The 25,442-nt window shown below is 33.8% G+C and overlaps 3 protein-coding genes and 1 long non-coding RNA gene across 5 annotated transcripts; 2 read left to right on the plus strand and 2 right to left on the minus strand.

The window, feature by feature from the left end:
* Window positions 1–1,858: 1,858 nt before the first annotated feature.
* Window positions 1,859–3,962, minus strand: LOC129940901 (uncharacterized). 2 transcript variants are annotated; one of them, XR_008780785.1, is made up of 5 exons: window positions 3,583–3,961; window positions 3,440–3,513; window positions 3,207–3,379; window positions 2,838–3,152; window positions 1,860–2,781 (listed from the first exon to the last, which is right to left on the minus strand). It is a non-coding gene; the product is annotated as an uncharacterized LOC129940901 (long non-coding RNA). The 2 variants fall into 2 exon arrangements; XR_008780784.1 differs by having other exon boundaries at window positions 1,859–2,781; window positions 2,838–3,379; window positions 3,583–3,962.
* An 8,915-nt stretch (window positions 3,963–12,877) lies between these two features.
* LOC129944394 (uncharacterized) lies at window positions 12,878–13,570 on the plus strand. The gene has a single exon (XM_056053786.1). It carries the CDS (start codon window positions 12,878–12,880, stop codon window positions 13,568–13,570), a length of 693 nt encoding a protein of 230 aa, XP_055909761.1.
* Window positions 13,571–13,604: 34 nt separating this feature from the next.
* Window positions 13,605–18,002, plus strand: LOC129944399 (uncharacterized). The gene has a single exon (XM_056053800.1). The coding sequence runs from the start codon at window positions 13,605–13,607 to the stop codon at window positions 18,000–18,002; it is 4,398 nt and encodes a 1,465-aa protein (XP_055909775.1).
* Window positions 18,003–20,437: 2,435 nt separating this feature from the next.
* LOC129944405 (uncharacterized) lies at window positions 20,438–21,251 on the minus strand. The gene has a single exon (XM_056053810.1). The coding sequence runs from the start codon at window positions 21,038–21,040 to the stop codon at window positions 20,438–20,440; it is 603 nt and encodes a 200-aa protein (XP_055909785.1). The 5' UTR covers window positions 21,041–21,251.
* Window positions 21,252–25,442: the final 4,191 nt, after the last annotated feature.

The raw sequence follows: 25,442 nt of genomic DNA on the forward strand, positions 1-25,442 counted from the left end.
ATAATATATATTTTTATAATATAAATAATATAATTATATAATATAAATATAATATAATATAAATAATATATTATAAATATAATATAATATAATATAATATAATATAATATAATATAATATATTATAATATAATTTTATTAATTATATAAATATAATAGTAATAAGATATAATTATAATATAATATATATAATATAAATATAATATAATATAATATATATAATATACAAATAATATAATATAATATAATATAATATAATATAATATAATATAATATAATATAATATAATATAATATAATATAATATAATATAATATAATATAATATAATATAATATAATAATATAATATAATATAATATAATATAATATAATATATATATAATATAATATAATATAATATAATATAATATAATATAATATAATATAATATAATATAATATAATATAATATAATATAATATAATATAATATAATATAATATAATATAATATAATATAATATATATAATATAATATAATATAATATAATATAATATAATATAATATAATATAATATAATATAATATAATATAATATAATATAATATAATATAATATAATATAATATAATATAATATAATATAATATAATATAATTATAATATAATATAATATAATATAATATAATATAATATAATATAATATAATATAATATAATATAATATAATATAATATAATATAATATAATATAATATAATATAATATAATATAATATAATATAATATAATATAATATAATATAATATAATATAATATAATATAATATAATATAATATAATATAATATAATATAATATAATATAATATAATATAATATAATATAATATAATATAATATAATATAATATAATATAATATAATATAATATAATATAATATAATATAATATAATATAATATAATATAATATAATATAATATAATATAATATAATATAATATAATATAATATAATATAATATAATATAATATAATATAATATAATATAATATAATATAATATAATATAATATAATATAATATAATATAATATAATATAATTAATATAATATAATATAATATAATATAATATAATATAATATAATATAATATAATATAATATAATATAATATAATATAATATAATATAATATAATATAATATAATATAATATAATATAATATAATATAATATAATATAATATAATATAATATAATATAATATAATATAATATAATATAATATAATATAATATAATATAATATAATATAATATAATATAATATAATATAATATAATATAATATAATATAATATAATATAATATAATATAATATAATATAATATAATATAATATAATATAATATAATATAATATAATATAATATAATATAATATAATATAATATAATATAATATAATATAATATAATATAATATAATATAATATAATATAATATAATAATATAATATAATATAATATATATATATAATATAATATAATATTAATATAATATAATATAATATAATATAATATAATATAATATAATATAATATAATATAATATAATATAATATAATATAATATAATATATATAATATAATATAATATAATATAATATAATATAATATAATATAATATTAATATAATATAATAATATATATAATATAATATAATATAATATAATATAATATAAATATAATATAATATAATATATAATATAATATAATATAATATAATATAATATAATATAATATAATATAATATAATATAATATAATATAATATAATCTACAATATTTTTTCTTAAATTTGTTTCGTACTTTTCATCTAATCAAATTTATATGGTTTAAATGGGCGGGTAAAAATTCCAACGAACATTTTAGTTATGTGGGCCCTATTTTGAGTTGTGCTGCCCCCAAACAACCGAAAATGGGATGTTTTGTATTGGCTAATCCGATCAATTTGTACATTACCTTTTGTATATTCTTCAAAATTGACTTGATTCAACCCCTGAAGCAAAAAGCACCAACATCTTTGAATTCAAAACAAATTCCTTTATTATTAAAGTAAAGTAAATCATAAATAATTTTGAATAAAAATAATCCTAGTCAGCAAAGAAACAGTAGATAATACAATATATACAAAATTACACTATAGCTCAAAATAAATAAACAAGTTGTTTGCAAAAAAATTATTTTCTAGATATACATACATAGAAATAAATATAGGCTTCAATTTGACCAACTTTTGCAAAAACTGCGTGTTTTTGACGTCCTTTTTTTTCGGGCGTGTGTATGTATTCACAAAAGTATATTTCATCAAGAAACTAAGGGTAGCATAATCGCCTGGTTTCAGTCCTTCTTCAGGTGTGAAGTTCAATTTTATGGTTACTTTATTGGACTTTCTCCAATTTTTGTTATTTACTTTGGTTACTTTGTAACTTTTATTTGAAGTCGACCATTCCCCGTTCCTCTTCCTTGGTTGGCAGTTTCATAATGGTTGTGGTCATATGGTACATCGTTGGGTTAGTTAGCTTGAGGAACAATTCAGTGGACGTGCCAGGCTTCAGTGGCTTTTCACAACGCACAAGCAGAACGTCGGGCACATGGTAGTTAGCAAACAATTGAATGCGATACTTGATCGATCCTGGATGGTACTCCGGCTTGATGACATTGTGTTCGCATTGTCGACAACACAGATATCGCTTCCGCTACGAATAGAGGTTTTTCAGTGTGAATGGTTGATCGGCAGGTTGACCATGAAGCTACTGAATTGTGGTGACTATAAAGAAATTAATTTTTATTATATAAGGAAAACTGAAATGGAAGTTGACTTACTTTTTTTGATGTTGATTTTCTGTGTGAAAATCAATGGATTCAGCTCGCCGACATCGTCAGTAGCTGCCGAGAGACTGATCTGAATCTGTTTGGCTTCTTATGGGGATTCTTGTCGGACCAGCTCATTTGCCTCCGAATGATTGCCACCGTTAAGCCAGTGCAATCCTTAGGAGCAAAATGAATGGATTCGTTGTAGATTTAAAATTTGAACTCACTTACATTCAAGGTTGCACATTTTTTGGAGTCTTCCTGCGATTGCATTCTTGTTTTGTTTGCGTCTCTTGCAGAACTGCAGACTTGTATTACTCTTTACACCTAGAAGATGAAGATGAAGCTAGTTGACTACGATATGAATGTTTCGATACGTACTTTCACAATTGATGGAGAAGGGCGTCAGCGGTCGACTATTACATGGCAAAACATCCACTTGCATCATTGACTTGGTGGTGTTGTTTTTAATGGTTTCCATGGTGCCACCTCCACCGTCAACGCCTGTGGCATCAATTCCGTTGAGAAGTACATACAAAAACAATGGGCAGTATCTGTAGTTAAAAACATTGATATTATTTTGTTAAAAGAAATATAATATACAAAAAACTTACCTGCAAATCAGCGCCTTGTTTGGTTTGCCTTCCAGATTACTCAAGGGAAATTGCTTCCTTCATTATGGCACTATCTAAAATGAAAAACAGACTATAAAATAAATCGATTATTATTGCACCTCCTTCACTGCAATTTGACTTACTTTTTATTCAATGAAGTGAACTTGTATATACCCCCTTCATTATAAAGAATTTGGGTCTGAAAAATATCAAATTATATTAAAAATCAAAACAATTAACAAAAACTTACTCTTTTGTTTTGCAAAATTGATTGTCATTTTTGACAGGTCACAAAAATTCCATAAGTTTCTTTTTTGCCCAATCCCCCATTTTGCTTTTTTTCTCCACTCACATGTATTCACTGATAGCGAATCTGAGAGAGTTTACCTCGAATTTGGGAGAGTTCACCTCGAATAAAATTTGAGGGTGTTTCAGGTAGGACGTGTACCGGTCGGGACTCTAGATAATATATTTCCTCTATGCGTATCATCCTCCAAAACCCATTTGTTTACATTGTTGTATTTGTAATATGAACGAATCCAAGGAGAAAAATTGACGTGTTTTCACGCATGCATAGAAACACTTACTGAGGTTTTTGGGGAAATTTAATAAATTAGAGGAGAAATTACACGCACACTATGAAAATGTTTATGAGGCTGATTTCCTGTTTAGCTTGTAGGCAAACCAGACATCATCGAGGATTTATATCTTTATATAGTGTTTTTGCTTGCGCGCTTGTTGTAATCGCTTCTTGTTTAAATGAAAATAGGAAGAAAAAAAGGAAAAAAAGAATTTGGTCGAAAGATTGGTTTTTAAAGACATGTTTTTGTTATTAATATTTTATTTTATTATTTTTTTTTAACAAAATTTGCCAAGCTTCTTTTTTTTATCGCGATTTTTATATTCGCTAGATTTTATTTGCCAGATTTCTGGAAGGTTTTTGTACAAATCTATAAAAGATCGCCAGAATTCACAATCCCGAATTTCCATTTTAACAACATGCAACGCACTACACTCAACAACGATTCACATGCAACTGAATAGGAAATGTGCGCGCGCATCCCCATACACATCATACCGATTGAGACACCGACACAAAAAAATCAAAATCTTTTGATTTTAATAGCTCCGTGTCTCACACCGAAAATCGGTGTCGACACCAGCTCACACACAGCACACATTTCCGCACACCGACACAAGTGTGGTGTCTATATGGACCCCTTAGGGTGATTGTTGATTGTTGACCATCAAAATTGATGATTTTGCTCCACGTAAGGTGATTATCAAATTGACTATCACTTTTTTACTATGGTTTGTTGCTGACAGCCATTTAGGTGTCACTTTCATATATTTTGATTAACTTTTTGTGAGAAAGATAATTTGTGTGAATATTCAGCTCCACTTTAAATTTAAAATTTAGTGAACAAAATTAAAATATATGAAAGTTAAAATAAAAATAAGTGAACTGTATACTTCAATGCAAATGTACTATTAGAGCACCAGAACGAGAAATAACTACAAAAAAGTTTAATTTCTGAGAATCAACTTAAGGAATAAATCAACTTGGAACTTCCTAACACAATGTTACTATGTAACTTTCTATGAATATTTACAAATAAGTTATTTACAACACAATGTATGTATATACATTATTTATTACAGATTCTTGAAAAATATTCGGTTGAACCAAGAAACGTTTGTGTATGTTTTGCGGTTGCTCCTATCCTTCATTTGGCTGCAACTTTAAATCTTCTTGGGGGTGTTTATCAACGACTGTGCAGTTGGTTCTATGCCCACTTTTTATTTAAATTGTGCCCTTAGATTAAAAAAAAGAATATTTTTTTTTTAAATATAACAAATATTTTTATTAATTTATAACAAGTAGAGGTATACTTACATTTTCGCAGAAACAATACTTTGCAAATTTGAAATTCAACACAATAAACACAAAAGCTGATCGAAATGACATTTATCCCTGTTGCAATTTGTACACAGTTTCCCAAACTTTGGTAAGTGCTGCCAGCAAATAGTAAAGTTTTAGCGATCACTTTACACAGAACAAAGAAAGGTTGATAATCAAAATTGACTATCAAAACAGTGACAATCAACCATCGCCCTACGTGATTCCACCCCAGCATTTTACTCCGTTTACTCTGTTATTTTAATCTGAGCTCACAGAGCGTATGTTAATTTTTTTTGTTCATTTGATATTGTTATTTTGTCTAGTTTTAATAGTGTTTAATTTTAATACTGTTTAATTGTTTTTAAGTATAATTTTGATAGTGTTTAACTGTTTTTGTTTATTTAAGAATATTAAAATAAAAATTTATTTATCGCTTGTGTAATAGTGTTTACTGATTGCTGGTTGCAGACGAATCGGGTAAGTGATTTTTTTTTAAATTTATTTATTTTAAATTAATATATTTTATTTATTATTGTGGCCGGTTGTTTTTTAATTAATTTAATAATTATTTCGGGCGATTTGACGTGATTTTTATTTTAATAATATGTGTATATTTAGTATATTAAAATATGCATATGCCTTTTCGGGACTGTACCCCCTCTTTTTGCTAAGGAAAGTACATAAGCCGCGACCGAGTTGCATTATGTTTTAGTGCTTTATGCAACGGTTCTTTAAGTTTCTATGTGCAATGAGTGATTCAAAGTAAATTATGTAATTTGTGGTATGAAATATTTGTGCGTGGTGAAATTCATGTAAATATTAGTGACGTAATTAATTGATTTTGTGTTATTTTTATTTATTTGGAATTTATATTAGATTTTGACATCGCGAGTTAAAATTGAATTTATATGTTCAATGGTGGTATTCGTGTTATTTGAATTTTTTTTGTGAACATTTATTGTTTGTATTTTGTATTTTAATTAGTGCATTGATGCAGCTAGTGTTTTTTGCATTTTAAATTAAGTATACTTTGTGGTAGTACTTTAATTATTTATTTAAATTTTAATAATTGTATGTAATGTACCTTAAATGTTAATAAATAAATGTTGAATAAATTTTATCTGTGTCTTAGTTTCTAAATGTTGGACAAAGCTGTTAGTTATTTGCAGTGGCCATTTTAAATTATTTATTTATTTGTTGCATTTTCTTTAAAGTTCGATTGTAAGAATAAATTTGATTTTGAAATATTTGTTTTGAATTTCGATGAAATAAAAATTAAATTTTGAAATTAATTTGGTGTTTTATTTTATATTCTCATTTTAAATTTATATATTTTTTGTTCCATGATTTTAATTGTATATGATATGTTTGTAAAATTTTGGAGTTTTAATAAATGTTTATAAGAAATCAAACTGTGGTTTATTTAATTTTTACAATTTTATATTTTAAGTTTTGAAAACATTTCACACAACGCTGAAGCAATGGTTTTATTAATCAATTAAGGATTTCATTAATTATTTGTATGTATGCATTGTTTTATTTTATTAGATTTGAATATTTTTATTTTATTTTTGAAATTTATTTTCGATTGAAATAATTTGTGTAGTAATTTGATTGTTATTTTGAACGATGATGAAATGATTGAGTTTTAAACGATGGTTTGTTGTTCAAGTGTTACCTTCGATGGCAAGCGAAAAATTTTTGCGATGGGCCGTTTTATTATTCCGCATTTGGTTTTCACTGTGACAACATGGATTAATCCATCTGATCCCGGATGAGTTTCGTGAACGAGAGCTAGATTCCAATGAATCGGTGGAGATCTTTCATCTTTGATCAGAACGATATCTCCAATTTTGATATTTTCTTAGACTTTCATCCACTTCGGATGCTGTTGAAGCCTGGATCAGTATTTGGAACTCCATTTACTCCAAAATGTCTCTATTAACGCTTGGATTCGCTTCCATCTATCCATATACGTGATGTTGATGTCAATTTCACCTTGCCGATTGAAAAATGTGCTGGGGTTAACACATCTAAATTATCAATGCTATCGGAAAAAGGACACAAAGGTCTCGAATTCAAGCACGCTTCTATTTGAGTTTGAAGTGTTGTGAGCTCTTCAAAAGTTAATCTCTCTGTTCCAACGATCCGTTTTAAATGGTACTTGACCGACTTCACATCAGCTTTCCGCAATCCACCGAAGTGAGGAGAAGCGGGAGGAATAAAATGCCACTCCGTACCTTGATTTGCAAGGTTTTCCACGATTTCCTTAAAATCATGTTGTGCAACTTTTAACATTTTGTTTAGTTCAGTATTTGCTCCAACAAAGTTGGTACCACAATCAGTATGGATTTGTTTGCAAATTCCACGTCTGGCAGTCAATCTTCTAAATGCTGAAAAAATGCTTGTGTTGTCAAGTCTGAAACGACTTCTAAATGTAAAGCTTTGGTTGTAAGGCATATAAAGACAGCGAAATATCCTTTCAGAATTTTACTGCCACGTGCCTTCCAGGCTTTGATTTCGACGGGTCATGCGTAGTCTACGCCAGTGTGACAAAATGGTCTGGCCATACGAACTCTTGCAGCTGGTAAATTTCCCATCAATTCCTGCAACTCTTCAGCCTTTTGCCTATAACAAGTCGTGCAATGATGTAGTTGGTACTTCACACTTCTTCGAATTTGGGCGAGGAAACGTGATCGTCCGCTTGCTCGGAGCAATCTTCGTCTTTGCTAGAAGTATGTTATTTTGGATAGCTCTTTTGTTATCTAATACTCGCACATAAACCACCACTCCATATGCTTTGGTTGAAGCGTCACAAAAGCCATGCAACTCGATTGCTTTATTTGATGGGCTCATTAGATTCCATCGCGCAATTCTCACATTTTCAATTTGGGAGTTCTAGCTGAAAAGCTCTCCAACTCTTTTTGATTTGGACTGGAACTTCCTCATCCCAGTCACATCCACGATCCCAGAGCTTTTGCATAATCTGCAGTGATTATGCACGGTGAAATCCATTCAAGTGAATCGAAAAGCTTAACGACGGTCAATAAAATAGTTCTTTTCGTTGTCGTTTCATTTGTTTCCTGTGCATTTATATATGAAAATAAATCGCAGCTAGAACAACATTTGATACCAAGAGTTTTGACGTGATTGGACAGATCAAAAGGAAGCTCGAAATCATATTCCCGATCTTGCATTGATATATCTTCAATCAAGTCTCTATGATTGGCTGTCCACTTTCGTAGATTAAACCTGCTGACGATAAAAGTTCTCTTGCTTTATCTCGTTTTCTTCTCGCTTCTTAAAAAAAATCTGCACCGCTAATCAAATCATCAACATACATATCTTCTCGCACCACCTTCGCCCCAGCAGGATACTTATCCTGATCATCTTGGCCCAAACGTTGTAGGGTTTTTATAGCTAAATAAGAAGCACTTGATGTACCAATTCCTGACAACAGTACTCGCACACAAGAATGGTTGAGAGTTGTAAGTCACTAGGCCCTGGTTCACAACGGACTGTTGCGCCACCCAATTTGATTTTTGATTTGATTTGATGTACCAAACGTTACAGTCTTGAGCTTGTAAAGCTCCAAAGGTTCTGTTCGGTTTTCTCCCCACATAATGATTTGGAAAGAGGAATCTGGATGACTTACCAAAATTTGTCGGTACATCTTTTCTATGTCGGCCGTAAAAGTATATCGGTGTGTTCGCCATTGTATGACAAGTTCTATAATTGATGTTTGTAGTTTTGGACCAACCAGAAGATAATCATTGAGGGATTTTCCATTTGAATCTTTTGAAATAGCATCAAAAACAATTGGAGTCTTCGTAGTTGTGCTTGATTCCTTAATCACAGCATGATGTGGTAAGATAAAGTGGTTTGGTGTGTTTAGTATCTCATCATCGCTACTGATCTGCTCCATGTGATGGAATGTCTCATATTCTTGAAAACATTTTATGTAGTCAGCTCGAAGAGTTGAGTTAGCTTCAAGCTTTTTTTCAAGATGAAGAAAGCGTCGATATACCATCTGTACACTGATGTATATTAAAACAAGTACTTTCCATATTTACAATAATGTTTATTCATCTAGAGTTCAAGATAGACTGAGAAGCAGAGATCAGCTAGCCACAAGTCGAACTTAATATTAATACATTAATATATTATATAATTATAGTTGTTATATAAAAGTGCATGTATATGCAATATACATTACATATATTCCAATACATCATCTCCTTCCTTTAATTCAATACTCATAACTAAATGTTCAATTCAATTTTCAAGTAAACATAATGTACTTAAAATAAAGATTAATAATTCATTTTTAAATTACTTAGATATAAATATTATGTTATAGTAAACAACCTAAAATAAAAACAAATTCACTATTATATAATATGAATTATGTACCTATGTTACTTCTTAAGTTGGTCTATAGAAGTCTGGCCTTTTGATATTGCGTCCAAATCTAGTAGTGTATGGTGTTTCTTTTACATTTCGCTGCTCATTGATATTTTTTGTTTCGTTACCTCGTTCATTGACCTTTAGTGGTGAAGAAGTGGACTCGGACACATTTATAGGAACATTGGTATTCTTGCTATTGTCTAGAGAAATAGGTTCATTAGTTGTTAATATCTGTGGAGCATTGGCTGACTTTCTTAAATGAACTGTACTTCGTCGAATGACATTATTATTTTCGTTTCGAATCCAATTTGAGCGAGGTGTTTCATGTTGTGACACTACTTTTGCAGGCTCCCATTTTTTGTTGTGAAGATACACCACATTATCATCCTCTTTCAGCACAAGATCTTTTCTCGGTTGTTTAACATTTGTCATGCGGTCCTGTTTGGTCTTCAAATGTAATTGTAAATCTTTGGGTATCTTTTGAGCTAACTGTTTGGTGTTTATAGGCAACTTAGTTCTTAGCTTTCGAGACATAAGCATTTCTGCAGGAGAATAACCTATACCTGGGATTGGGGTTGTACGATAGTTTAATAAAGCTAGATCTAAATCCTGAACTTGGTTTGATTTTCTTAGCATCATCTTAGTTATATGAACAGCTTTTTCCGCCATACCATTGGCCTGTGGGTACCTTGGGCTGGTACATTTAAAATCAAAATTCATTTCATTTGCAAATTTTTTCATAGAATATGAATTAAAAGGCTGATTGTCAGCTATAATTAGCTTTGGAATTCCATGCATTGAAAAAATGTTTGTTAAAAGTTTTATCATTGTATTTGCTGTTTTATCCCGAGCTGGATGTAATTCTTTCCATTTAGAAAAATAATCTATTGCTACGAGATAATATCGACCCCCATACTCTAAAATATCAACACCTATTTTTTGGAAAGGTAGTTCAGGTATAGGGCTATGGTTCAGTTTATGTTTTTTGTTTTGTGACCTATTCTTTTCGCAAATTTTACACTGTGAAATATAATTTTCAATGTCTTTATACATTTGTGGCCAATACATAATTTGCTTAGCTCGCATAATCGTTTTTGTTAAACCCAAATGTGACTCATGAAGTAAATGCAACATTTGGTTTATTAGATTTGTAGGCGGTCTTTAAAAAAAACTAAATCATCTTCTACGTAGAGCTTATCTTTAATTTGCCAAAAAGGCTTTAAATCATTGTCAAGTTTGTCTTTTGATATAGGCCAACCACTTATATAAATGTTTGTTAGTCGTTTTAGAATAAAATCTTTTTTAGTTTCCTCTTGAAATAAATGTTTTTTAGAATCACTCATATTAATCGTGTGAACAAGGTCTCTCAATGATTTATCAGTATCAACAGTCTTATCAACCATTGAATTTCGTGAAAGTAGGTCCGCTACATGTAAAAATTTCCCTGGGACATACCGAAAATCTAGCTCATATCTAGCTAGTTTTAATTTCATTCTTTGTAACTGTTGGAACTCAAATCATCATAAATTACTTTATTTTTGAATTAAATTTTGAATAATTAACTTACTCTTAAATTGAATAAATTCTACTACTTTTATTACATTTATTTTTGAATTTGGCGCTTCATTTATACCATTCGCCATAATAACTTATTGTTGAATTCGCCTTAAAAATGTTACTTAAAAATAACGTAATTTCTCTCTCTAAAAATCTGCAATAAAATGTATGTATAAATAGAAGCTTTCAACTTTAATAAAATCTCTTTTCTTGTTCAAAAACCCTTAAGGGAAAAATCGCTGCATTTTTCATTTCGTCGTTCGCTACAAGTTTATAGTTTCGCTTTTATAGTATATCGGCTATAATATAGTAATTTAAAAGTTATAGGATCTAAAGTAATTTCGCTTAATTTATCTCAACCAGGATCTACCTATCTTTTTCATAGAAAAGACAAAATAGAGTTCCCAGGTTGACGGTCAAGGTTGTTTGATCGTACATTTTTGGCGCCCAACGTGGGGCGCACATTCGACATACAAAAAAGACCATTAACTTGCTATTACCTAAATCTTCAAATGTACATTATATATATATCTAAACTATATACATACATAAAATATATTCTAACTATATTTAAATAAAACTATGAACAACATATCCTGCTTTATAAATAAATTTCATAAATAAATATTTAAATATAAAACTACATAAACTAAATAACATATATCGAACATAAATTCATTCGCTAACCATAATCAGCATCCGCATAATTTATGGTGCTTTCATCACGTAAAAATTGATAAAATCCACAAAAGTGTAATTACGATCCACTTTTGGGCGAAACACACACACACATTCACACAATATTAAAAAGCTTTCGTTTCCAACATATTTTCGAAAACTAACCCATTGACGCACTCACCACACCATTGCATAATATCGTTTCGCTCTATTCGCTCGTTCTCTCGTTACTTACAATCCACAAATAGGATCCATAGTATACACACCTGATTTCGATTTCAGTGCACAGATCAACATTTCGGCACACAACATCATTGATTTCATTTATCGCTTTGCTCTATTCGCTCGTACTCTCTTATCGTAGCCACATAACATCTCCATGGTATACACACCTGATTCGATTTCAACTTGATATCAGTGCATCGATCTTCATTTCGCCAATACATCATCACCCAGGTCGTCAACGTTGTCATCATCGTCATCATCGCCATCATCGTCGTCGTCGGGGGAGATTTTTGCTTCATGATCAATTCACTGATAGAGCTTTTTTGAATAGCATTTTTTTGTCGTTGAAATGCATTAAACAACTTTTGCCTTTTCGTAGGTTTAACCTTCAATGCTTTGAAAAGAAATTCTTAGTACAGAATAAATTCGCTTGTTAAAATTGGATTTTGGATTAATCTCAATTCTCACAATCTATCTTTGAATTCAACTCGCCGTGAGATTTTATTTGTTGGGACAGTTTTTTGTTGGGAAATTTTATTCTTTACAACAGGGTTGCCACCTAGCATTTTTGATTTGTTGAATAAATTTAATTGAATTTTCAATAAATTATAATCGTTTTTGTTTTTACTGTCGCTGTTTAAAGAATAATAGAAAATTAAAAATCTAAAATGGCTGAACCAACACTTGATGAATTAAAACAACAACGAGCTTCTACTAAAGGAAGTATATCTCGGATAAAGAATATCGTGGAATCCAATTCTAACGCCCTAACTTCAACTGAACTTGAATGTCGTCTAGGAATTTTGGAGTCGTATTTTAAACAAATATTAGCATATCAAACCAAAATAGAAGTTTTATTACCAACAGATACTAGTAGAGGTGAAATAGAAGATTTGTACATCACCGCAAAAACTAAAATTCTTTCGCTTTTGGGTACTGGTAGACGAAGTAGTATCGCAGACATGACAGTTTCTACTGTCCCACATACAATTAGTCATCTTCCAAAACAACGTTTACCAAAGTTTAGTGGAAGATATTCAGACTATAAAAATTTTATAAATTCGTACAACAATTTGGTAGAAAATGATTTAAGTTTGACAAAAATAGAAAAATTTAATTACTTGCTTTCTTGTTTGAGTGATCAAGCTCTTGGCACAGTTAAGGCTTTTCAAGTCACGGAAGCCAATTATCCCAAGGCACTTCTTAGTTTGAAAGAGCGCTATGATAATGATTGCCTCATTTTCTTAGAATATATCTCACAGCTGATCGAATTACCTAAGGTTCAAAAAGCTTCTTCTGTTTCTCTACGGAGCTTGGTAGACAATATTTCGGCGTTGATTACTTTCTATAGGATCGCATGAGAATATTTGTAACGCAATAATAATTCATATTGCGATGTCGAAGGTTGACACAGATACACAATCGAAGTGGGATGAACAACTGGACTATAAGAAGTTGCCGGATTGGAAGGATTGTGCAAGCATACTCAATAAACGGTGCCAATATTTGGAAGCAAGAGATAGCAAGCAGATTCGTTCGGAACAATGCGTGAAGACATTCAACAAACATTCATCAACAAAGCCAACAATAGTAAATCCTCATCGCCCACAAACTTCGCTTGCTGCAAACCAACGATCCTGTATCTTATGTCGAGACCTTAACCATTCAATTACAAATTGTAAAAAATTTCTTGAGCTTTCGGTTATGGATAGATTTTGGAAAACCAAAAAACTAGGCTTGTGTCTGAATTGTTTAGGGAAGGGTCATAGTGTATTAAGATGTCCATCGTCTTATAAGTGCAAGACTTGCAAACAAGCACATCATAGCCTTTTGCATAGGACTCAACCTGCAGACACCAATTCTGGTATTAATCCTCCCTCAGATACATCTGGTCAAAGCACATCAGCTGCAACTCATTCCGCAATGGAAAAAGAGCAAGTTCCTGAAGCACAAGTTATTTTAGCAACAGCATTAGTTCTTATCAAGGACTCATCGGAAGGCTTTCAACTCGGTAGGGTTCTACTAGATTCTGGTTCACAAGTCAATTTTATTAATGAAAAGTTCGCCAATTCACTTGGTCTAAGGAAACATCGTAAGAATGTTGACATCGTCGGAATAGGAGTGACTGAAACAAAAATAAAATATCAAACTCAATCAACAATCCGTTCACGATATAGCAACTTTGAAATTTCTCTCGAGTTTTTAGTTGCACCTTCCATCACTGGGTATCAGCCTGAAGCATCTCTCAATGTAAGCAGTTGGAATCTACCTTCTAATTTAGAGCTTGCTGATGAGAATTTTAATCAACCGTCACAAATCGATTTATTATTAGGGGCTGAAGCTTTCTTCGATTTATTAGAATCAGGTCAGATAAAACTCGGAGAGGGTCTTCCATCATTGCAACAAACTGCATTAGGATGGATTGTATCTGGAAGATACAAATCAAAATACAACACTACAAAGAAAGCATCGTGCGTAGCCAATACACTTGAAGTTGGTCTTGATAAATATTTTGAAAAATTCTTTGAATTTGAAGAAATTCAAGGTCTACGGTCAATATGGTCTGAAGAGCAGAATGAATGCGAAAAGCATTTCATAGACACAATTAAGGTGCTTCCTAGCGGTCGGCTTATGGTACAACTACCTTTCAAAAAACATCCTAGCTGTCTTGGAGGCTCTTACGATATTGCTTTTAGAAGATTTTTGTCGCTTGAGCGTAGGTTATCCAAAAATGCATCAATAAAAAGTCAATATTCTGATTTCTTAAAAGAATACGAACGTTTAGGTCACATGTCTCTAGTTCCCAATCCAAACCTTGATGAAGATCATTATTATCTTCCGCATCAATATGTATTAAGGCCTGATAGCGTATCAACAAAGTTACGTGTAGTCTTCGACGCATCTTGCCGCACATCATCACAAATTTCTTTAAATGGAATACTAATGGTGGGTCCTACTATACAGGATGAGCTTTTGATTATTTTGCTACGTTTTAGACTTTATCGATACGCGCTAACTGCAGATATCGTTAAGATGTATAGGCAATTCCTTGTGCATCCATCGGATAGGAAATTCCAATTCATCTTATGGAGAGAAAACGAACATACCCCAATACAAACTTACCAGCTCAATACCATAACTTACGGCACATCATCTGCACCCTTTTTAGCAATTCGCTGTCTTCAGTATTTGGCTGAAATTAACGTCGAACGTTTTAGTCAAGGTGCTGCTGTTCTTAAGTCGGACTTTTACGTTGATGACATGCTAACTGGGGCAGACGACTTGGATACTCTTTGTCAAAAACGGAATGAAGTCGTTTCAATTTTGAGTACAGCTGGCTTAGAACTTTCGAAGTGGAACAGCAATCATATCGCTTTAATTGAAGAAGCTACACCAAAGGACATCAAATTGACTGAATCCAATCTCACCAGTACGTTAGGTATTTCTTGGAACCCTCGTGCTGATGAATTCATTTTTTCATACAAACCTAATCGGGTCTATACAAAATACACAAAAAGATCTATTCTCTCGCTTTCGTCGTCTCTTTTTGATCCAATGGGCTTGCTTAGTCCAATAATTATCCGGGCTAAGATACTGCTACAACAGCTTTGGATAGAAAAATTCGATTGGGACGAAAATATTTCTCCAAATCTCGAGACAGAGTGGCGTCAATTCATGACAGATCTCAACTCAATTCAAAATCTTCCAATTCCTCGATACGTTTTTCTAGAAAACAATATCAGATTCCAGATACATGGGTTCGCAGACGCATCTATGAAAGGGTATGGCTGCTGCATTTATCTGCAGAGCATTGACAATAGTGGGTCCGTAGGAGTGAAACTTTTAGTCGCCAAATCCAGAGTTGCTCCTGCAAAGAAGAGAACACTTCCCCGCCTAGAGCTCTGCGCAGCACATCTCTTATCCAAACTTTGGGTAACAATACAAAGGGTCATCGTCAAGCACTACAATGAAACTTACTTTTGGACTGATTCGTCAATAGTTCTGCACTGGATATCCACACATTCTTCGAAGCTAAATACTTTCGTTGGTAATAGAGTAGCTGAAATCCAGGACACAACAAAGGAGGTGGTCTGGAAACATGTTCCAACTTCTGACAATCCAGCAGATATAGTTTCTCGAGGATGTACAGCGGAAGAGCTTAAAAGTTCAATTTGGTTCAGGGGTCCAGATTTCTTGATCGAGAATGAAGAAAGGTGGCCATGTTCATTAGGAGCTTCTCCTCCTCCAGAAGATTTATTGCTAGAACACAGGAAAACTGTTTTAGTTTGTCAAAAAGACAAAAACTATTATCTCAATTTAATTGAAAAGGTTAGCTCGTACACCAAAGTTTTGAGAATCTTTGCTTACGTAAAAAGATATCTCAATTTACGATTACTGAGGATTCCATTCCCAGGTCGATACCTTACAGCTGGGGAGTTAGATTATTCGTTACTCACCATAGTTAATGTCATACAAATGGAGTATTTTGCGAAGGAGATCCAGGCAGTAAAATCAAACTCAAAACTTCAAGGATCGACAAAATGGTTATGTCCTTTTATCGAGGACAGAAATGGTCTTTTGTTGTTGAGAGTAGGTGGCAGATTGAAACATGCTGACATTCCAGAGGAAAACAAACATCCGATGTTGCTTCCAAAAGATTGCAATTTCAGCAAAGAACTTATTCGACATTTGCACTATTCTAACTACCATGCAGGTCCAAAGGCTCTTGTGGCGCTAACGAGACAAAGATTTTGGATCATCAATGTTCGACAGTTGGCACGCAGCGTTATTCGAAGGTGCACTCATTGTGCAAGATATCGACCGAAGTTATATGACCAAGTAATGGGAGATTTGCCTGCAGAAAGATTAACATCTTCACGTCCATTTTTATGCTGTGGGGTTGATTTCTGTGGTCCTATTTACACATACTACAAAATCAGGGGGAAGGTGCCTTATAAAACCTATGTGGCAGTTTTTGTCTGCTTCGCTTCGAAAGCGGTTCACTTAGAAGCTGTATCAGACCTTTCAGCAGACGCTTTTATAGGAGCATTAAAAAGAATGATAGGTCGTAGAGGTATTCCCAAAGACATCCACTGTGACAACGCGACAAATTTTGTTGGCGCACAGTCAAAACTAAGCGAGTTGCGAGATATGTTGTTCAAAAAATCCAACCAAGAAAATCTCATTAATTATTGTACTAATTCCAATATAAATTTTCATTTTATACCCCCCAGGGCACCCAATTTTGGTGGAATTTGGGAAGCTGCAGTTAAAGTCGCTAAGGGTCATTTGTATCGCAGCCTTGGAAACGCCAAATTGTCATTCGAAGAGCTGTCAACTGCACTTGTCGAGATTGAGGCCATCATGAATTCGAGGCCTATTACTTCTATATCAACAGATCCAAACGACTTCGAAGCCCTAACACCAGCACATCTCCTGATCGGGTCCTCTCTCAAGGCGATTCCCGAACTATTGACTGAGGTATCCGACATAAGCTATCTCGAAAGGTGGCGGCGAATTAACGCTGTCAAAACTCATTTCTGGAAGCGATGGTCCAACGAGTACGTCACTGAACTGCAAGGTCGTGGAAAGTGGACAACATCAAGTCCAAATATCGCTATCGGCAGCTTGGTCATCATTCACGAAGACAATTTACCACCCCAAAAATGGCTCTTGGGAAGAGTCACCAAAGTCATCGAAGGTCCTGATGGGCGAGTAAGAGTCGCCGATGTTAAAACTCAACGAGGAACATTTCGAAGACCTATTCGCAAATTGGCGGCGATTCCGTCTTGAAAGGTGATCCTTTCAAAGGGGGCGGAATGTTGGAACTCAAATCATCATAAATTACTTTATTTTTGAATTAAATTTTGAATAATTAACTTACTCTTAAATTGAATAAATTCTACTACTTTTATTACATTTATTTTTGAATTTGGCGCTTCATTTATACCATTCGCCATAATAACTTATTGTTGAATTCGCCTTAAAAATGTTACTTAAAAATAACGTAATTTCTCTCTCTAAAAATCTGCAATAAAATGTATGTATAAATAGAAGCTTTCAACTTTAATAAAATCTCTTTTCTTGTTCAAAAACCCTTAAGGGAAAAATCGCTGCATTTTTCATTTCGTCGTTCGCTACAAGTTTATAGTTTCGCTTTTATAGTATATCGGCTATAATATAGTAATTTAAAAGTTATAGGATCTAAAGTAATTTCGCTTAATTTATCTCAACCAGGATCTACCTATCTTTTTCATAGAAAAGACAAAATAGAGTTCCCAGGTTGACGGTCAAGGTTGTTTGATCGTACAGTAACCTATGCGAATGAACTTTATTAATTTCTTTTTTACTAATGGAGACTAACGGTTTGTGGTCCGTATGAACAACAACTTTGTGCCCGTAAATATATCTATGAAATTTTTCGCAGGCATAGACTATAGCTAGCATTTAGTTTTCAATTTGTGCATACCCAATTTCTGCTTTTGAAAGGCTTTTTGATGCGTATGTAACCGGCTTTTCGTTTTGGATTAGACAACACCCGAGACCGTTTTGTGAGGCATCTGTTTGTACTATTATGGGTTTAGTTGGATCAAACGTATGCAGGATTGCATTTTCTTTCAGAATATTTTTAATTGCTTCTAATATCTTAGAGTGACTGTCAAGCCACAAAAACTCGACATTTTTTACTAATAACTTACGCAAGGGAGCATTAAGTTCTGCGAAATGAGGAATGAAACTACGCAAGTAGTTTAAAGTACCCATAACTTTTTCTAAATCTTTTTTGTTTTCAGGACTTTTGATTTGCATAATAGCTTCAATGCGGTCAGGGTCAGCCGCAATAGTTTTCCCTGTAATAATGTGCCCTAAATACTTCACACTTTATAATCGATACTGTAATTTTTCTTTATTAAATTTGACATTTATGCTACGCGCCCTCTCAATTACCCTTTGAACATTGGCATCATGTTCTTCTTTTGATCTGCCACCTACCAAGAAATCGTCAATATATACATATAACCGTACCAGGCAGATCTCTAAAATACTTCTGATTTAATTTTTGAAATTTTTCTGGGGCAATTTTTAAACCGAAAGGGAGGACATTCCACTCCCACGTACCAAAACCAGTGCTAAACGTCGTAAACTCTTTGGAATCTTCATCGAGTTTGACTTGCCAAAAACCTTCACGCATATCAAAAACTGTAAAATATTTTATCCCTGTTGTTGCCTGGCACATTTCTTCAACAGTAGGAATGAGGCAGTGCTCATCTTGTAAATGTTTATTTAGCTCACCCGGATCTATACACAAACGCAACGAACCATTCGATTTTTCAAGTATAACCAATTGATGGCACCAAGCAGATGGTTTATCATTTCTGCGAATAAGGCCTCGTTTTTCCATTTCACTTAATGTAGTTTTAACTTTGTCATATAAACTATACGGGATACGTCGAGGAGGTTTGCTAATCGGTTCTGTCTCTGGCTTCAAAACTAATTTGCAAGCTTCGGGAAAACAGCCCGGACCCTCAAAAACATCTATATTTTCCGCGATAAATTTGTTCTTGTCATCCTTAGTCACCTCATGAACCTTGCGAATGAGATCAAAGTCAATGCATGTTTTTAATCCTAATATTGGTTTCGAGGAACCTGACACTACTACATATTCAACATCTAATACTTTTGTATTAAATTCAGTGGGGATCTTAACTGACCCTAACGTTTTAATTGGAAACCCTCCATACGCCTCTATTTTGGTTCCGTTAGGCTTAATAATAGCTTTTTCCGCTACATTTTTTACTATTTCATGTGTAATAATGTTCACTTCCGCACCACTATCAAGCTTAAATTCAATGTAAGATTTGTTAATTTTTAGTTTTTGATACCAACTATTAGTTTTGTTCGCAACGGAATGTAATTCTCCAACATACAACACTGATTCATCCTCAGATTCATGATCAACATCACTATCATAATTAACCTCATTGACTTTCTTTGCATACTTATTTCTATTGTTCTTACATACATTTGCATAATGATTTAGCTTACCACAGGCCAGACATCTTTTACCATGCGCTGGGCATTTCCCTTGCACGTGGTTAAAATTACACCTTGTACACTTATACTGATTTGTACCGTGCCTTGTACTTAAACTTGTATGTGGCTGCTGATCCCCTTCCCTTTTAACAAATCTGAAATTAGAATTTACATTTTCAGCGGTTTTATGTCTTTTATTATTTCGATTGTCTTCTTATAGCTGCAACACAACCCCGTTCACCTTCCATACGTTTAGCTTGTAAACCAGCTTCTTCAGCAACTCGACATGTCTCCTTTGTCTTCGCAAGGTCCAACTGATCTGTCTTGAGTAGTTGTAAACGCACAGCATGATCAGTTATGCCAATAACTATACGGTCCCGTATCATGGATTCTTTTTGTAATCCAAATTCACAGTTTTCTGCTTGTTTCGTTATATCAGAGAAAAAATGCTCCACCGGTTCTCCTTCTTTCTGATAGCGGGAGAAGAACAGATAACGCTCATAAACGATATTACTTCTGGGAACACAGTAATTTTGGAATGCATTGATAACCGGTTCTATCTTCTGTCGACTTTCTGTAGATAACGGAATAGTACTGAACATTTCTATTGCCTGTTCCCCTGCACATGACAAAAATCTCGCAACTTGTACCTCTTCGTTTTCCTTGTTTGTTTTTGATGCCACTGTATAAATGTCCCACGTGTTTTTAAATTTTCTCCAATTTTCTTTAATGTTTCCATCCAATAATAATGAATTGGGTTTTATATACAAATTTTCACTTTCAATTTTTTGTGTGGACATTTTGTTTTAATTATCTTCCAAAAAAAAACTTTTTTATTTATAATTTTATAGTCTATCACTATTTTTTTTCGTATTACTTTTATTTAGTCTTAAAATTAAACTTCGGCTGCGCCATGATGTATATTAAAACAAGTACTTTCCATATTTACAATAATGTTTATTCATCTAGAGTTCAAGATAGACTGAGAAGCAGAGATCAGCTAGCCACAAGTCGAACTTAATATTAATACATTAATATATTATATAATTATAGTTGTTATATAAAAGTGCATGTATATGCAATATACATTACATATATTCCAATAGATCCCATCTTTGGCAAAATGTCATCTTTGAATGACTTGAAACGGTAATTCTTAAATTTCCCAAAACTTCTGCAGTTGAAGGTTGTAAGAAACTGAGGATTTGTTGACGAGGATGTGTTGAAACTCTTCCTAGTAAAATCCAGCCCAATTCCGATTTTGTGCCATCGGTCCTGTGCCGTCTTCCGGGCGTTTAATTTCCGGTATAAATATTTGGACACAAACGTCACTGCCTAAAAGTAAATCAATGGGTGCAGGTACGTTGAGATGTAGATCTGCCAACGGAAGTCCAATTAGGTGTTTCCTTGTGTCAGGCACCATTTTTTGGGTTGGTAGAAGGCCAGTAAGCGACTTGAATGTTAATGCCTGTAAGGCAGTTTGAAACGGTGAGTGGCAAGATATTATCTGTACCTGTACAGCGTTCTGCGATGTGCCACTACTAACCAACCGCAGCCCTGATACCTCGACACACGTCTTCAATTGTTTCAAAACTAAGCAACTGAGCAGATTCTTCAGTAATGAATGAAGATTCAGAACCTGTATCAATCATGGCTCTTAAAAAATGTAACCGGCCGTCTTAAGAACGGCCCTTAACTATAGCGGTTACTAATAGCACTTGGTGAGAGAAATCTTGATCACCATATAAAGTGTGATAGTTTAAGGTGGTGGAACTTTGAGCATCATTGTTGGGTTGGAATTTGAAAGGATTTGCATTCATTGTTGTTTGAAATACATTTGAGGTAGTTCCTCTCGGATGTGTTGAAAATCTCGAAAAAGATTGTGCAGGATTTCTTTGGAAATTGTTATTCTGCACTTGTTGGTTTACATGCAACAAAGAATGATGTCTCTGCTGACAAAAGAAGCAGCATAGTGGAGTTGGACATTCATTTAAGAAACGCTTGTAGAAAAGCAATTTTCACATACCTTCAACAGTCGAACAACATCTGTACGACCCATGGTGTCCATATTCAAAAATTGTTGACATCTTTTCAAGGAATTTTTTTTCTTTATAATAATTTACATATAAAATTTCCAGTTAGCTTAGCAGGCTTAAATTTTTACTTAGCAAGTAAAACCTTGGACTTCAGTGGAAAACGTAGTTTCGCATTAGCTGCTGGATCAAATTTGGTGTAATTTGAAGTACTCTGATACTTTTGATCGAAAACTTCAAGAGTTCAAAAACGTTTTTCCAAAAATGAAGTAAATTCATTGAATTTCTTTGTTATTAGTAGTACTTCTTTTTTATCACCTAAACTTTCTTCCCAGAGCTTTTGAGTAGCAGACGGCAATTTCTGGTTAATGAACCAGATGAGAACAATATCCCACTTTCAACCGGAACATCAATATTTTGCAACGCAATAAACATTCTTTTGGAACGTACAACAGATTTCTTGAAACTGTAGCTTTTTCACGAACAAGTGGAGGTTAGGTTAGGTTAGGTTATAGTGGCTGTCCAAGATGGAACGGACACACTTAGGCCAGTTTAATGGCCCATTGTGATACCACATGAATCTTGAGGCTTCCTCCTAAGCTCAATGGAACCATTTAGAGTCCCTTACGAAACGTGAGAGGCTGATTATCCCGATATGATTTAGATCGTTTAGATCGTTAAAAAAGAATTCTCCTAGGCAATTCTTGCGTTTTCGAGCTAGAGCAGGGCATGTGCAGAGAAGATGAAGAACCGTTTCTTCCTCTTCCTCGTCCATACAGCTTCTGCAAAAGTCATTTGAGAATACGCCTAGTCTCATGGCGTGCTTTCCTACTAGACAGTGTCCGGTTATGACACCTATTATCGAGCTTATATGCGATCTGCTTAGAGAGAGCAAGCATCTTGAACGTTTTAAATCCAGTGTTGGCCAGACGTTTTTTGTGGCTTGACACGTGGTGATGTTGGTCCACCTGGTGCCTGCCCTCCTCACAGCGTCTTGCATTTATAGCAGTTTACAAGTAGCGATTGGTATGCCAGTACTTGCCAAACGTGGTAGGATGGGTTGTACTGTACCGTTCCTAACGAGTTCATCTGCCTTACAGTTACCTGGAATGTCTCTATGGCCCGGCACCCAGCAAAGGTGAATATTAAACTGTTGCGCCATCTCCATTAGAGATGATCGACAGTTATGGACTGTTATAGAGTTTGTAGAGACTGAGTCCAGAGATTTGATAGCGGCCTGGCTGTCGGAAAAAATACGGATATTAGATGTTGATATCACGTTTTCTTTGAGCCAAGACAAGACTTCCTTAATCGCCAAAAGTTCCGCCTGGAACACGCTACAATGATTGGGAAGGCGGAATGAGAGACTTAATTTCAGTCGTTCAGAGTACACACCTCCACCAACCCCTTCTTTGGTTTTTGAGCCATCTGTGTAAAAATGGATTGACTCATAATCCAAGAATGTCCTATCCTCCCAAAAAGATCTGGTAGGTACAGAAATCTGGAAGTTTCTGTCGAATTGTAGTTGGCGGATGGTGTTGTCTGTGTGCTGTGGAATTGATTCTAAGTTCCTTCGAATTACGGAGTGACCAATGTTGTTATTAGTCCACTGCGACGAAGCATTGAGGCGAATAGCAGAGCTTACAGCTATTTGTTTTCTAAATATGTCAAGAGGTGTAAGGTAGAGCCAAGGTGTCCAGTGCCGCAGACGGGGTCGTGCGAAGCGATCCGCTTATACATAGGCAGGCTGAACGTTGAACTTTATTTAACTTATCCCTGTTTATACCTTTCTCTAAAGCAGTCCACCATACTGCTACACCGTACGCCAAGGATTCTTTATTGAGTACCACAATGGCGCTCCTATAAAGACCCTTCACTTCCTCTAGCTTGGCTATTTTCCAGTTATGCGTCGGAAGGGACGGGTTACACACTTTGACCATCTCGAGAATGTCCTCGATACCAGCAGGTTCAATCGGTATCCAGATACGGGCTCTAGGTCTGCTGGGAATGTCTTCCACAGCGACAACCTCAAGCTTCGCACCCGGCCAAACTTCACCTAACCGGCTGACAGCAAGCTTGTAAAGGTCACAAGATCTCTGGTCGCCACAAACCATGAGTTTGACATTTCCTAAATGCCAACCCCCTTCGCTTATGGAAGGAAGTGGTCCTGGAAGCTCTCTCAAAATGCTCAAAAAGCCACCCGAGAGCTTAACCTTGACCAACTACCAACGATCAGCCGATATTGTGCCATCATCATCGCTCCTGTCAATGACCGCAACCACGACTTTGCCCTTCGCGACGTCACTGAAACTGGATTGTTTCCTGATAGGATTGAGGGGGGTGCTCGTGTTATGCACCCGAGGCCGTTTTGGTGTCGGTGCGGCCCCCTCAAGAGATCCTTCTCTTTTGGACGTAGAGTCCTTATTGGATCTAGTTGTAGCAATTATGCTTTTGGCCCATTCGACGCTAGCGGTTTGCTGCGGTGTCCTTTCAGCCCCCGATGATGCACCAGAGGCCTTCAAGATTCTCGCCGCATGCCGCCTTTGTCTATAAAGACCTTTAGAGATTTTTCCATTTCTGGAAGTGTTCTCAGTTTTATTCTCGTTGCTACCAACAGCAGAGGAGGGTCCATGGTTAGCCACTACTCCCTTTTATGTGTTGGCCGCAAGAGATACGACAGCAGGCTTTGACACCAAGCTGCCGCACGGTCCTGAAGTGATACCGGTCTCACATATGTTTCTGTTTTTGTTTTTGTTGTTTGTTTTGTACATTTTGGTCCCACGAGACGCGAAGAAAAAAGGGCCATCTGCACAGAGATTCGCATGTACAGATAAGGCTAGTTAATCCGGAGGTCGCCAGGTATCCGGATACTCCGTTAGAGACTGGGCTATTTTTGAATTGGGCCCCCAGCCAGGCTGATCATCGGCACGGGTCGTTTAACACCTTAGATCCAGCCCAATAATGATGAGAAGTGGTTGGGGGGGGGGGGGGGAAGAGAAAGGGTGAGGAGTCAGTTGACGTTAATTCATCATTCTGACTTGTAAGGAAAAGATTGGGATTCGGTAACAGCAATTCAGCTAGGTTACCTAGAGTGAGAAGGAGTATAGGAGATAGGACCGTTGCTAGCTTTTTCGCCATTACAAACGTGGGAGGTGGGATGGGACTTGGT

The sequence above is a fragment of the Eupeodes corollae genome, chromosome 1, assembly GCF_945859685.1.
Source record: "Eupeodes corollae chromosome 1, idEupCoro1.1, whole genome shotgun sequence".
NCBI classification, from domain to species: domain Eukaryota; kingdom Metazoa; phylum Arthropoda; class Insecta; order Diptera; family Syrphidae; genus Eupeodes; species Eupeodes corollae.

Bases quoted from the DNA above. Each gene is read 5' to 3' on its own strand.
- LOC129944394 (XM_056053786.1), top strand. From the start codon at position 12,878: ATGGCTGAACCAACACTTGATGAATTAAAACAACAACGAGCTTCTACT.
- LOC129944405 (XM_056053810.1), bottom strand. From the start codon at position 21,040: ATGTCCACACAAAAAATTGAAAGTGAAAATTTGTATATAAAACCCAAT.
- LOC129944399 (XM_056053800.1), top strand. From the start codon at position 13,605: ATGTCGAAGGTTGACACAGATACACAATCGAAGTGGGATGAACAACTG.